Below are 13,046 nucleotides of genomic sequence, written 5' to 3'. Positions count from 1 at the left end.
ATAGAGAGAGTTCTCAGAAGTGAAATATTTTTTGAAACTAAGCTTGAAGTAAGACTGAAAGAAAATGTCTGTGAATTCCTTTTATTTTTTGCCTTTACACAAACTACTCTATGCAATATTATAATTGACATGTTCCAGTTTCTTTTGATCAAATAATGGGAGAAAACTGTACTTTGGTTTAAATAACAGTGAAAAAAATCTCTGGGTTTAGGTAAATACAATTTAGTTTATTTCTTCAACTTTAACACATCACACTGTTGCATGTCATCATGCTGAGGAATCTGATTTTTTAACCAGCATATCCTAAAAAAAGGAGCCTTTAATACTAGATTCTGAAACACCAGAATTATCAGAAACTATATTCTTTTCAGATTTACAAATCAAATGTATAAGTTAAGAGTTAATTTCTGTTAGAAGAATACATGGGAAGATCCTTGAAATGGTAGATCTTACTAATAATCTTTTCCTTGAGCATAAATGTTCATCTACTCAAACAAACTCTTTTAGTCTTTAGAGGGTTTTGGTCTTAGACGTCTTTAGAATTCAAGTAGGTCCTTTAATTAAAGTGAAAAGGAACATGTAGTTAAAATAAACAATTTCAAAATTCTTAAAATTGCATTAAATTCTATAGAACTATTCACAAAGTTCCTTATCTCTACTTCAATAAATGCTTACAGAAAAAGGTCATCATTTCTGATGCAAGAAGGAAAAATAGTAATCTATAAATTTTTTTCTCTTTCATTTTCTTTTTTCAGAGAGCTATTCTATAATCAGATTAAGTATGATATTGCATTGTGTGTCCTAGACTGGCATTGGTATGGGTGTATTGTAGCATTTCAAAGTGCTTTACAAAATACTCTCAGTGCTGGCAGAGCAAATGTTACAAAGCCAAAATTTGCCATTTTGCATCCAACTGGAAATTAAAATGAACCAAACATACTCCAAAGTAAAGTGTTGGAGGTGACACAAGGCCAGTGAATGAATTTCCACAGATGAGCAGAGACTCAAAACTGTGCATTCTAGACCCAGAACAAAAATTCCAACCAATAACCTAGGAAGAGATTTTGCACAAGCCCATGAGGCCAGAAATCATTGTTTACATACATCGTGATGAATTCTCGGTAATTCAACTCAGAAAACTAAACAGCACTGCCACCTCCTGGATTGAAAGAAATTAACTTCTCCTACTAAAACATTCTGACTTCTCTTTTAAATGGCAAATGACCCCAAATTGTGCTGCAAGTGTTATATTCAATTAAATAAGGGCAGCAAACACATAAGACTTGAAAATATTAGATTGCTTGTAGATATCATCCATATTTCACCATGTAAGAAGGCTGGGGAATGTTTTCAAAGATTCAAACATCTTCAGCTTTCTGTCCATTGGAAGTCATACTTTGTTATAATTTCCTTTTTTTATTTTATTTTCCTCATAAAAGTCAATAAATAACATGAAAAAAAAAAAGGAGCAGCTAGTATTAGTGTCAATATGTGCATCAACATGCACAAGACATGTAACATTTTTGCAGCATGTACAGTCTTAGAAGTCCCTTCTCTTTGAAGAGATCTCCTTGGTCTAGGGTAAACCTGCATATCCTGAATTTTCAAGAATGGAATACAAGGATTGACTGCTGTGAGGAGAGGCTGTACATGAACAGTGCAATTTTGCATTCTCGGATTGTTCTATGCAACCTCCCTGCTCCTCCACACACACAGAGTTACTCACCCACTGTTGTTGAGGACTTGCTTGTAGTGAATAGTCCTGAACCTGCACAAACAAAACTCAGAGTTAAAACTCTACTTCTTGCTCTGTGGGAGCACCTCTGTGGTTGCTTGGGCAGAATTAAGCAGCAGTTAATCTGCTTTTATATCTGCATTATTTGCTTCCCACACTCCCAGTAATGATATGGCAGTGCCACCTTGAGTGGCTTGGTCCTGAAGCTCAAGTGTCACAATAAATATAAGAAAAAATTATGTGAAAACCCAAGTATTTCAATAAATTAAAAATATTTATTTCCTCCTTCCACTTTCCCCCCACTAAATAGGAGCAATGCTTTTTTGTCTTCCCCTGTAAAAGTTCTGACCTGAAGTTGGTGTCAGGGAACTTGTAATTAAACTCGCGGGACCTGTTGAAACAAGAAGAGTTATGACAACTTCAGCATTAGTACTAAAAGGTAAATGTACATTTTCTGACAAATAGCATTGCTCTACAAATCAATTAGGTGCCTCAAACCTATCTAGTATTTGTCTATTTACATACAGATATATATATACATACTTGTATGTGTACATATTTACACATGATTAAATGCCTAGGTAAATAAGCAGATTTGTATTAGTGATTGTAAACTACAAATCATTCTGGAAAAATGGAATGTGTATTTATGATTGCTCCAACAGAAGTTCCACTTCACTGAGGATTCACCTGGCGTTTCCAGCTCCCACACAGCCTTTTTTCTTTTCCTCTCTGAATTTGCTTTAGCATCCCTGTTTACTATTTTTACTGTCTAAATTAAGGCTCAAATATGTGAGTAGGATGATGATGTCTTCAGCTGAAAACAATCTCTGTGTCACTGCAGGTACTGGATCCTATACCTCAGTTTATAAGATGAAGGTCCTGAAGGAATAAAGTGAAAGATGCAGTAAGGCTTGCTCTATAGTCACCCATCCAAGTTTTGTGGGCAGAAGTTGCTGACCACTGGCCATCATCAATTTACTTTTGTTAGATATTACTGCTCTCCCAGACCTAGTGCACAAATTTGCAAGAGGATTTCCTGCCAAATTTTGATCAAAACATGCTTATTTAGCAAATATTATTAAGCTAAACTAGGTTATTGAGGTTTGTAACAGCAAATTTAGGGACACAGTTTCTTTGGCAGAGATAAGAACAGGGAATAAATGGACTGGTCTCACAGCTATTGAAGAGAAAAAAAAAGCTTAATTAATTCCATCAAAGGTTTTCAAAGAGTTATACACACACACACTCACACATATATATATATGTGCCAACATATCTGTCTATATATTGACTACAGGATAACCAATTTGGAAGGAATTAAACGTTTCAAGACATAAAACATGGATGCATACAGGAGCAAACAGTTCTAAAAGAAGAGTTATTAGGGAGCTACATCTTGAAGACTGTTGAAAAATTATGGTTACTACAGACATTCCCAAAAGTGCATGCATAATTTGACAGCAAAATCCCTAAAAGAAAACACAGGACAGTGACAGAAGCAGCAGTGATATAAGCACAATTACTAGCAAATCTCACTAAAGTAACAGGTTGAGATGGCAAAGGATGTTTTTAGGGTTAGCAGAGCCATAACCCTGCATCCTGCAGGTGTAAATGTATGGTAAAAAGTGGGTATATCGTGACATTTGGACTGAAACAGAAAGAAGAAGGAACAAGACAATATTAACAAAAATACAAAAATTACCTCAAGGAGACTCAAGGCTAAGGGACAAAAAATTCACACCAGGAATATTGTTGCCATTCCAACCTTGGGTGCTGACAATTCTCAACTCCCTTCCCCTTTCCTTATGAACTTCCCTCAATCTCCAAATTTTTGCTTGAGGATGATTAGCAACATTGAACTTAGGACCAGGGGAGCATCAAGACAGAGTACCAGAGGAAGGGACAGATAGGGGAAAAATCTGGATGTTAGTAGTTTAAACTGTATCTTTGGGAATAGACTATAGTACTTGCACACTTTGGACTATGCATGCTAGTAGGCCTGTAACCAGATTAATAATAACTCTTTCATTACTATGGCTGTAATTAGAATATCAATAAATATTTATCTCCTATATTTATAGAGGCAGTTGTTTAGCCTCTGGTCTGGTACCCTGCCCTGGAGAGTTTGCATGTGATAATTTGCATGCAGTTTGTGTGTGACTACCTGCACCTAGTCCCATAAAGCATTTATTGCATTGCTTATCTCTCTGGCTGACTTTTGGCAGGCTTGTGAGACCAAGGAGTTTTGTGTGCTTCATGTCTTTTCATTGTAAAACTTCCAGGGATAATGGAAGGAAAATCTGTTCTGTCAACATTGCTTAGCAAATCAATAACCACAACATGAGAGCAGGACTTCCCAGCCTGATCTACCTCCCTAAATCTGAAAAACTTCAGCTTGCAGCTCAGCTGTTAATTGAGACTCAGCTTTCGGTCTGATACCCAAATTAAGCTCCTATGGATTTTGTACAGACTTCAGATCACTCACTGCTTTCTCAAGCAGTCAGAAATGGTGAAAGCAGCTAATTATCACTGACCATGGCAGTCAAGCCCCAGCTGCAGCCAGGGCAGCTTTACTAAGCTATGTGGGCTGGGCAGCAAGTTTTATTTTCTTTCATCTTGTATTGGTAACAAAAATCAGTGCCTGTTTTGTGAAAGATACTGACCTGAAGAGGTTAAAGGCATCACTGTAGTAGGATTTTCAGTAGCTACTGGAAGAAAGCAAGTTCATTGTAAACTTCTTTTATTTCACAGTGTCTACTTTTAGGTGACAGAAATAGAGATTAAAAAGAAATCAACTGTGACTATTTCTCATTGAATTACTGTCAGTGTCCTGTTTGCCTCATCCTGTTCCCAATCTTTTCTCAAGCCCCATGATCTTCCTAAGGAGGAAAGATCCCAAAAATGAGTTGAAGTTATGAGGTTTCAAAGCCACCACAGTTCTTTTCAATCCTCAATCCCTATTGATTGTATTGCATATAAAATGTCTTCACTTGGGAAATCTCTCTTGAGGTTTTTTATTCTATAGAGATTTTCAGAGCACCTGTGTCTTAGAGAACAGTGTTTAGATGAGGTGAATGAGTTAAAATTAACCTGGGATAGTTTACAAGAAAAAAGTTACTTTTAATCACTATGAACATCATCTGAAGCAAGCCACACCTGTGTGACACCCCTCTCCCTCTCTGAAATAGGAATGTCTCTGGCAGAACATATTGATATACATGATGCAAAAGTGTCACATATGACTGTGATTGTTAATTAGTCAAATTTTTTTTTGAGGCACTCGTGGTGGAATGGACACATGAAAAGAGGCATTTTAATGATCCACAGCAGTAAAATTTTGACTACTTCAAAGTTCATCAATGGATGAGCCTTTTAAGAGGCTCTTCATTACTTTTTGGTGGCATTTTTGAAATATAATGAGCAATCAATTTCCACAGGGTTGTGCAATAATTTGGAATAAATAACTAGTAAAGAGAACTAAATACGCCTAGACTCTGAATTTTGCCTTTGAATACTTGAAGTGCTTAGCAAAAAATGCAGCTTTTAGTATAGAGGAAGAGACATGGCACACCAGATTCCCACTCCTCAGTTTCTACTTAATAGTAACTCCAGCAGGTCTTCAAATGTCAGCTAATCAACTTCTACTTCAAAGAATTCAGATTTTTTTTTAACCTCATCCTCAGTGAAGGGCTGTTTTGAAGTATTATTCAGGTAAAAAAAAAAAAAAAGGGGATTCCCATTGATCTTGAAGGGCTTCCATTTAGGCTTTGATAAATTTTCCAGTACCTACATGAAATATCTGTAAATTTGCAGAATATACAGGGCTTTAAAGCCCTGTTCCTTTTCCCCCCAGTTATATTTACTAAGCTCTACAGGAATATGGACCCAGTTCCCTGGATGCACTTCCCCCAAAGCAGTTTGTTTTTCTTCCTGACATATTTTCAGTAAATGAGTCTTTACACACTGCAAATATGAGCCTTTTCTCATTCTTTAGCAGAACAAAATTGTAACTTGTATTTACTTATGAAACAACATGGTTGGTGCTTAATTGCTTTAATTAGAGGGCTAAAAGTTTACAAATATTATGCTTCATAAGAGGTGAAATTGAGTGGTTTTTGCTTTGCCCTTTACTCCCTGCTTAGGGAATGTACACAAAGCTGGCTCACACTTTCTAGTAGAAAAGGTTGTAAATTATTCTTTCAGCTGCTACTGAAAGTTATGTAATGGGGGGGTGGCAGGGCACCCGAGAGAAAAAGTAACAATCCAATTGCTGTCTGGGAGCCAAGGATTTCATTCCTGCTACCTGTAGTTCCTAAGGATTCAAAAAACAACAAAAAACTCAAACAAAACAACTTACTGATATTATCTGTGACCTGTATGCTGTTCACATCAATTTTCAAAGTCTTGGAAGGATTAGGGTTATTTGCAATGACGCCCAAAACCAGCTCATTTTTCACTTTCTCAGTTGTTACCATCTGGGTAAAATAAAGGGTGAGGATCACAACCACACTAGCAATACAAAACAGAGAAGTTAGTTATTCAAGCTGATGAAATAAATCTGCTACATGACTTATCATCTAGACAATATTTCATTCTAACACTGTTTCCACTGGCAAAGGCAGATTGTTTTTTAAATATTGGCTGGCAAAAGTGACATAAAGAAACATCTCTTAGTCATCAGGTCAGTTTGAACCTTGCAGAAACTTTGTTTTTTCTTTACCTACTCTTGCACTGTTGGGAAAAAAAAATATAAGAAGACAACATTCATTTCAATTGCTGCAATGGAGCTGAACTTGGGGAAAACTAAAGAAGTAGCTTTATTGTTTTTAAACAGGACTATTACTTATAGCCCTAAAATATTCAAGGTGAACCCTGAAGTATTATGAAAATTTTATAATACTTTCACGTGGCAGAATATAATAAAAAGTGGCCACTTCTATAAAGCAAATACTATCTGTGGATTTTGTGTTTTTGCAGACCTGCTATTTGATTGCCTGGATTCTCACAAGGAAACATTGATGGCTGAAAATAGAGACATTTAGAAATTGTGGTTAAACTGCATTTAACTTCTATGAACTTTATCCAGAGTGTTTTCTGTTTACTCTCTCCCATTTCTTCTAGACACTATTATGAAGTTTTATGTTTGTAGCTAGACTAAGGTAATACTGAAGTATAGGACTTGTCAAAGATAAAGGTTTTCTCCTTTCACTTAAATTTAGGTGCAAACTTTTTTATCCTTAAACTATTCATTTGCAACTGACTCAGTTGTGCTCTTCGTAAGGAGTGATTAATCCTGATGTTTTGCTGAGTACAGTTTGTAGTTTGCATTATGGAGAAAAAATCTCCTTGCATATTTCTGATAACCTCTGGGCCATGCTGAGCAAACAAAAGTTTTTATTGCTCTCCTTGTGACTCAGCTGCAGCGTTTCAAGGGTGAAATACCAAGCAGATTGCCTGAAGGGGTAAAGACTTTTTAAATTAAAAGAAAGTAATGTCTGAGACAAAGTTATTCAAAATAGAAGTGAAGACAAATCCTCACTGATGTCTTAGAAGTCAGATCCAACTTCACAAACACCAGACCTTCTGTGATTTCTGTGATTGTTGTGTGGAATGAGTTTTGCCCAACCCAGTTATTTACAGTGCAGACGTCTAGATTCCCATTGTGGCTGATAGAAAAACACAAGCTGTTCTTGGTATAATTGCTCTTCTCCTAAAAAAAGGCATCTAAATTGGCCAGATGAGAAAACTAAAAGCCAGCATTGACAGACAATCTTGAGCAAAACACCCAGAGATGTCTCCATGTTTAATGCCCAAATTTTGATGGGAATAGTCTCTTTCTTTGTTTAAAAACCAAACTTTTTGACTGGTTCTACCTTCACAAGGACAACATTTTGGAAGTGGCCTGTGCCTGCTGCTGTGTAGTCCATTCCCTTAACATTATGTAATCCTCCATAAAGTGATCATACTCTGCTTTCTAAGTAATCAGGACTATGTCCTCACTGTTCCAATCAAAAGATTGCTTCAATTCAAATCTATTTCCCATTACTTACTGATATTTATGGCAAGCTAATATCCCAATATCTTGTTGTGGCTTTTTTTTTTTTTTTCCCCAAGGGCAATCATTCAAAGAAACTATTGCAAAGAAAATATTTGCATATTTATTGACTTTATGTATTTACATTGATATCACAAGAACATGTGGTAGCACAGAACTATTGATCTGTTTCCATGAATGTGTACTTTAATTTTCTGGGCTCACCTATGAGACAGCCAATTACAACATTCCTTTCTCAGGGTTCTTCTAGAGTCTTAATCTTTTGCCCTCTGTGTTCTTGCCTATGACAGTGTGTCATCAGACTTTTCTTGATTTAAAACATGAGTTTCTGACAATGAGATGAGATCTGACCCCAGCTGAAGCAGTTTTACACAAGTAAACTCAGCACAAACCTGTATCTGTTCCTTTCTAGATAGTTTCTTACCTTTCTCACTTTCCCATTTTTCTTTCTAAATTGACATTACCAGGGACTATCTTTTATTTTTCTTCATCTAATCCTAAAGGCAGTTTTTAGAGAAAATATATATCTTGAAGCTTCATTCTGTTTAGAGGGCCTTATCCAAATTCTAAAAATGTTTGGGGTTTTTGTTTTGGTTTGGTTTTTATCTATTCACAGTCCTGAGAAGAACTGTTTGAATTAGTAGCATCATTGTCTCTTGTCCGTATTTTAAGTAAACTTTTTTATAAACAATTACCCAGTCTCTGTTGTCAATCTGTCACTGTCATCTTCAGATTTCCTGTAATTAAAAAAAAAAATCAACAATAACAAAAAATCCAAAAAAATACCCAAACCCAAAACAACCCAGGAAAACCACAACCAACACCACATGGTTCCCATTGAGTTAAAATGTTTTGGACAGGAGGGTCCTGGAACTGTTTAATAATGAGAGAGAGTGTTTTGCTGAATCAGGACCTCATTAAGAATAGTGCTGATGGAATTAACACCACAGACCTGGTTGTGTAACGTGGACATTTTTGTCAGCTGGCCTTCAGTAGGAGAACCCCAGGATATTGAAAATGAGGTCAAACAAGCTTTACTAAATGAAGCAGATCTTACTGTACCAATTGTATGGAATCTTGAGGACACAGAGGCTACAGCTTTTGCTGGTGTTAAATGGCAGCCTCACTTGCTAATGCCCTAAGGATGTGAATTAAGTGGATCCATATATCCATATCCATATCCATATCCATATCCATAGGGACATGGAAGTACCTGAGCCTCCAGGCTTATGCCAGGAGATCTCTAACCTGAAATTTCTTCTAGATGACAAAGATTGCTAACCCTGCAAACCTTGGCAAAAAAAGTACTTTTTAGTTCCTTAAAATACAGAATTTTTGTGAGTGGGTCTTAGGGCTCAGCCTTACTGGTTTGGTCAAGGCATGGACACGTCAGTTTGAGGAGGAAATTTGCCCAAGGAAACACACTGGTGTCAAACTGAGCACAGTAGCACTTGGAAGATGTGGAAGGCATAATAAAAGAGGTTCCCAAGGATGTCTTGAAAATCAAGGTTGAGTACTTCTGAGACAAATATCAAAGTGAGGACTTTTGACATTTGTTTTCAAAGTTAAATTAAGCTGTACCTACGTGAACTGGGAAATTTCACATCGCCCAAATTTGTGTTTCAGATCACTTTCGTGAAAGATATTTTGTATCTATATGAAAAAGAGAAATATTTGAAATAATTTGAGAAATGAATCCACACAATAATTAAAAATACACACATTCTTATACTATACTCATGGTTTTAGTATGAAATAATATTTTTCTAGACTATATAAGCAAAGTGTTTCTTTGAAGATTCACTGATTTTCTCAAATAAGGAATATATTGAGTTCTGACCAGGCTTAAGACCTGAAATATCTTTTTTTTTGGAAAGAAAAATCCATCAACAGCAGTTAATGTTATGGAATTAATGTACCTACAAATACTCTTGAATTAACCACAAGCTGATAGGTTCTTACCAGTTTTTCAACATCAAAGGCAAGGACTTTGAAATCAGATGATGAACTGTTTTGTAAGTCTGGAGTGAAAGATGTGCCAGAGACTATTTTAAATATTCCCATATAGCCATGAGTATTCACATCTGCTTCAGCTAGATAAATAAAAATAAAAGTGTTTTAATTATATAGAAATAAATGAAAAATATTACATTAGATTTTATTTCACGCAGATCATCAATACAATAACTTCTAAGGTTTTTTTTTTTTTAAATAATTTTGCAATCAGAGGTGTTCTGCCTAGTCTTGAGTTTAAAGAAAAAAATAGTTATTTTTTGATGTTCACAATAGTTACAACTGTAATCATATTTTTAATAATACTCTTTGCCCTTAGTTCTCATTACTTTTAATTTTGTTTTAGATGCTGTTTTCCAACAACACTGTGAGTGCATAAAGGGTACAATGATATGCCCAGTTCTGTCTAACATGGGACAGAGATACACGGGAAGGCAAATAGTGAATTATGAGTATTTTGTATGTTCTGGATAAAAAGATATTATGAATTATTGCCTCACACTTTCTGTATTTGTGCTGAGCCTTTTTAAATATATGTAAGCTTATTTTGATGACAGCACTGGAAACATCCAGTGTCAGAAGAGTTAAACTATTTTTTACCTGACCTTTCTCACCAATACATACCTGAAATTCTGGGAGAATTTAGAATTTAGAGAACTGGTCATTGCTGCAAATTTAATCTTGATTTTAATATGCTACAGAACATGAGGTATACATAAGGTAATTCATTATACATTAAAAACATATTTCTTCACTGTGTAACACACTCGAAATTCCTTGAAAATACCTGAATTAAAGTTGATTGATTGGAAATGCCTTTTGCTTGCCCATTGCAGTACTAGTGGTATTTTAGGTTGTGTTTGAAAGCATTAACCTCAAAGCAAGTTTTAAGAAAAAAACAGATGTCAGAGACTGAAATATTATAGTTCATGGCTTAAACATTGTTATGAAGGAATCTTTCCCATTATGGCAAAACTGCATAAAGAAACTGTGACCACCAAAGCCCTCTCCTTCCTGAAGACATCTCCTAAGAGGAACCTGGACATTCCCACCTGGCCCAATTGTATATTAATCCATTGGATTCCATGCTTTTCAAGAAACCCTCACCACTACGAAGATCAACAGGATGCCATCAGGATCCATTGAATGTTGACATTTTCTACTTAATCTGTCTCCATTTTACCCTCCTCTCCAAGCCCCTCTTTGCTATTTCATCATTTTCTCTCTCTCTCTCTCGTTTACTGTTAAGTAAAATCCACGCTATTGACTTTGGCATATGGTCTCATTTGCACCTTAATTTGGGCAGAGGCATTTCTAATAATTTTAATAACTGAATCGTAAGAGCAGATTAGCAATAAATACTACAATGAACAGTTTATGATGGAAGGCACAGTATAGTGAGACCAATTTAATATCAACTAGTAATAGCAGACTGCTTTGAGCTTCTTTGAAGGCTTGCCTTTAAAAAAATTGCAAATCTGTTTAAACAACATTTCTAAACAGCAAAAGCCTTTTTAAATTATATATCAACTAAAATTAAAAATATTTTATACTAATATTAGTGCAGGGATAAATTTTTGCCTATTTATCTTCTAAAAAACAAAGTAATTTAATTAAAGCCTGTCTCTAGATGCAATAATACACTTTTTTATTTTACTGGAGTATGACAGCATTCTGGTAAGAATGTAAGAAAGTCAGTAAGTGGTGCAGTTTTTAAAATCTGGAAATAAAGTGGCAACCGAAGGAACAAACGATATTCTGACAGCTTTGGTTGTTTGGTTTTTTTTTTACATAAGTCTTATGGAAAGTTTAGTCTTCATGAAAATTTAGTCATCAGAATGAAACAGCACGGATTTTTGGTTAATGAAAGCAGCAAAATCATCAATGTAGCAGAATATTTTTTCAGCAATAAAAATCACTTTGAGACTCTCTCTAGTAGCTCCTTAAACCTCACGTGTTTTGGAGCCCTGAACTGGATGCATTCCTCCAGGTATGGCCTTAGCAGTTAACCCAAATTTTAATTCTGATTGAAAATAATGAAATATTGATATTTTAATTTTGTCTGCTTTGAGTATCACTAAATTCTTTTATCACATTCCAAGCACTGGATAAAGACTAAGAGTGACTTTACCTCAGCTTTACATGGGGCTAGCAGCTGACTGTCTGATGCAGGAGCTCTCTCACACCAATAAATGACTTTAAAATATTTTTTTAAATAAAAAATTAATAGATTCCAAGAGATGGGCCTCACAGATTCTAGGGGATTATTAGTATTTCAGTCTTCTGCCTCAAAACTAATTCATGGAGAAAAATGCAAAATTTCACACTTTTCCATCTTACCTTCCCTAGTTGATGAATATGTTGGAGTAACCAAAGCTTTATAGCTTAGATTTCTCTCAAAGATTTCTTTCTCAAAGCCTAAACCATGAAAATTATTTTATATATTTATTTTATATAAGGCTTCAGAGTATGATTCCAATCCTTGATTTTTTCCCCTATTTTGTTATTATCAATTTTCAGGGGAGGAAAACAAGTATAACAAACCCTAAAACACCACTTCCCCTGTCCCCAGCATTAAAAGCAAAGCACTAAAAGCATAAAATTACAATTGTAAGAGCATTGTCTTCAAAGTCTAAGGAATTCCTAAAGGTCTTTAGCTAAAGATTGGCTACTTACCTCGTTCCAACTCCTGGATTGATAACCAAGAAAGTACAATCAGTCCAACACAAACACACACAAAAATTGCAAGCAGAGAAGCAAAGAAAATCTCATAGGTATTAAGAGGAACATATTTCTTATCAGGTGATTTTTTCAGCTTCATTTCTGTCTCAAAAACTTCTGTGAAATAAGGACTGACAAAATACACAGTCTGAAAAGGAGGTTAATAACCCACATATTTATAGGAGATGCTTGTAAGTTAATTACACCATAAAACTTCACTGACATAGGTTTTTACAACATTCCTGAACAGTCATAATCATGCACAGGATATGCAAATAAGAAGAAAAGAAATCAGAGGGGAAGCACTGAAGATTGTGTCTCGGATAAAGAACAAGCAAACCCACAGAAATGTAAGGTCAGTGACTAGATTTGTACTATTTATTGTAATTTGATATTTTTAAGTGACAACGTAAAATATTGTTGTCAAATTTATTGCTTGTATAGTTTTCTTTTTCTAATTCCTCACAAGGGCAATTAAGAGGACAATGGTGAAAGTTGTATCTTTCCACATTCTGCTTA

General features: G+C 35.3%; 1 protein-coding gene across 2 annotated transcripts in view; it reads right to left on the bottom strand.

Annotated features, from left to right (window-relative positions):
* The window catches only part of TMPRSS15 (transmembrane serine protease 15), a 52,101-nt gene extending 39,890 nt beyond the window's left edge, over positions 1–12,211 (bottom strand). The window contains exons 1-7 of one of the 2 annotated variants that reach the window (XM_088157761.1): positions 9,756–12,211; positions 9,379–9,446; positions 8,489–8,530; positions 6,096–6,247; positions 4,402–4,446; positions 2,085–2,126; positions 1,727–1,768 (exon numbers count right to left, since the gene is read on the bottom strand). In XM_088157761.1, coding sequence (XP_088013887.1) covers positions 1,727–1,768; positions 2,085–2,126; positions 4,402–4,446; positions 6,096–6,247; positions 8,489–8,530; positions 9,379–9,446; positions 9,756–9,857 — 493 coding nt within the window. In that variant the 5' untranslated portion in view covers positions 9,858–12,211. The remainder of the gene's footprint in view (positions 1–1,726; positions 1,769–2,084; positions 2,127–4,401; positions 4,447–6,095; positions 6,248–8,488; positions 8,531–9,378; positions 9,447–9,755) is intronic. The other variant, XM_088157762.1, reaches the window with a different exon arrangement.
* Positions 12,212–13,046: the final 835 nt, after the last annotated feature.

Source organism: Sturnus vulgaris, chromosome 2, assembly GCF_052056855.1.
Source record: "Sturnus vulgaris isolate bStuVul1 chromosome 2, bStuVul1.hap1, whole genome shotgun sequence".
NCBI lineage: Eukaryota > Metazoa > Chordata > Aves > Passeriformes > Sturnidae > Sturnus > Sturnus vulgaris.
The sequence above is the reverse complement of the archived record's forward strand: the minus strand, read 5'-3'. Positions and strand labels throughout refer to the sequence as shown.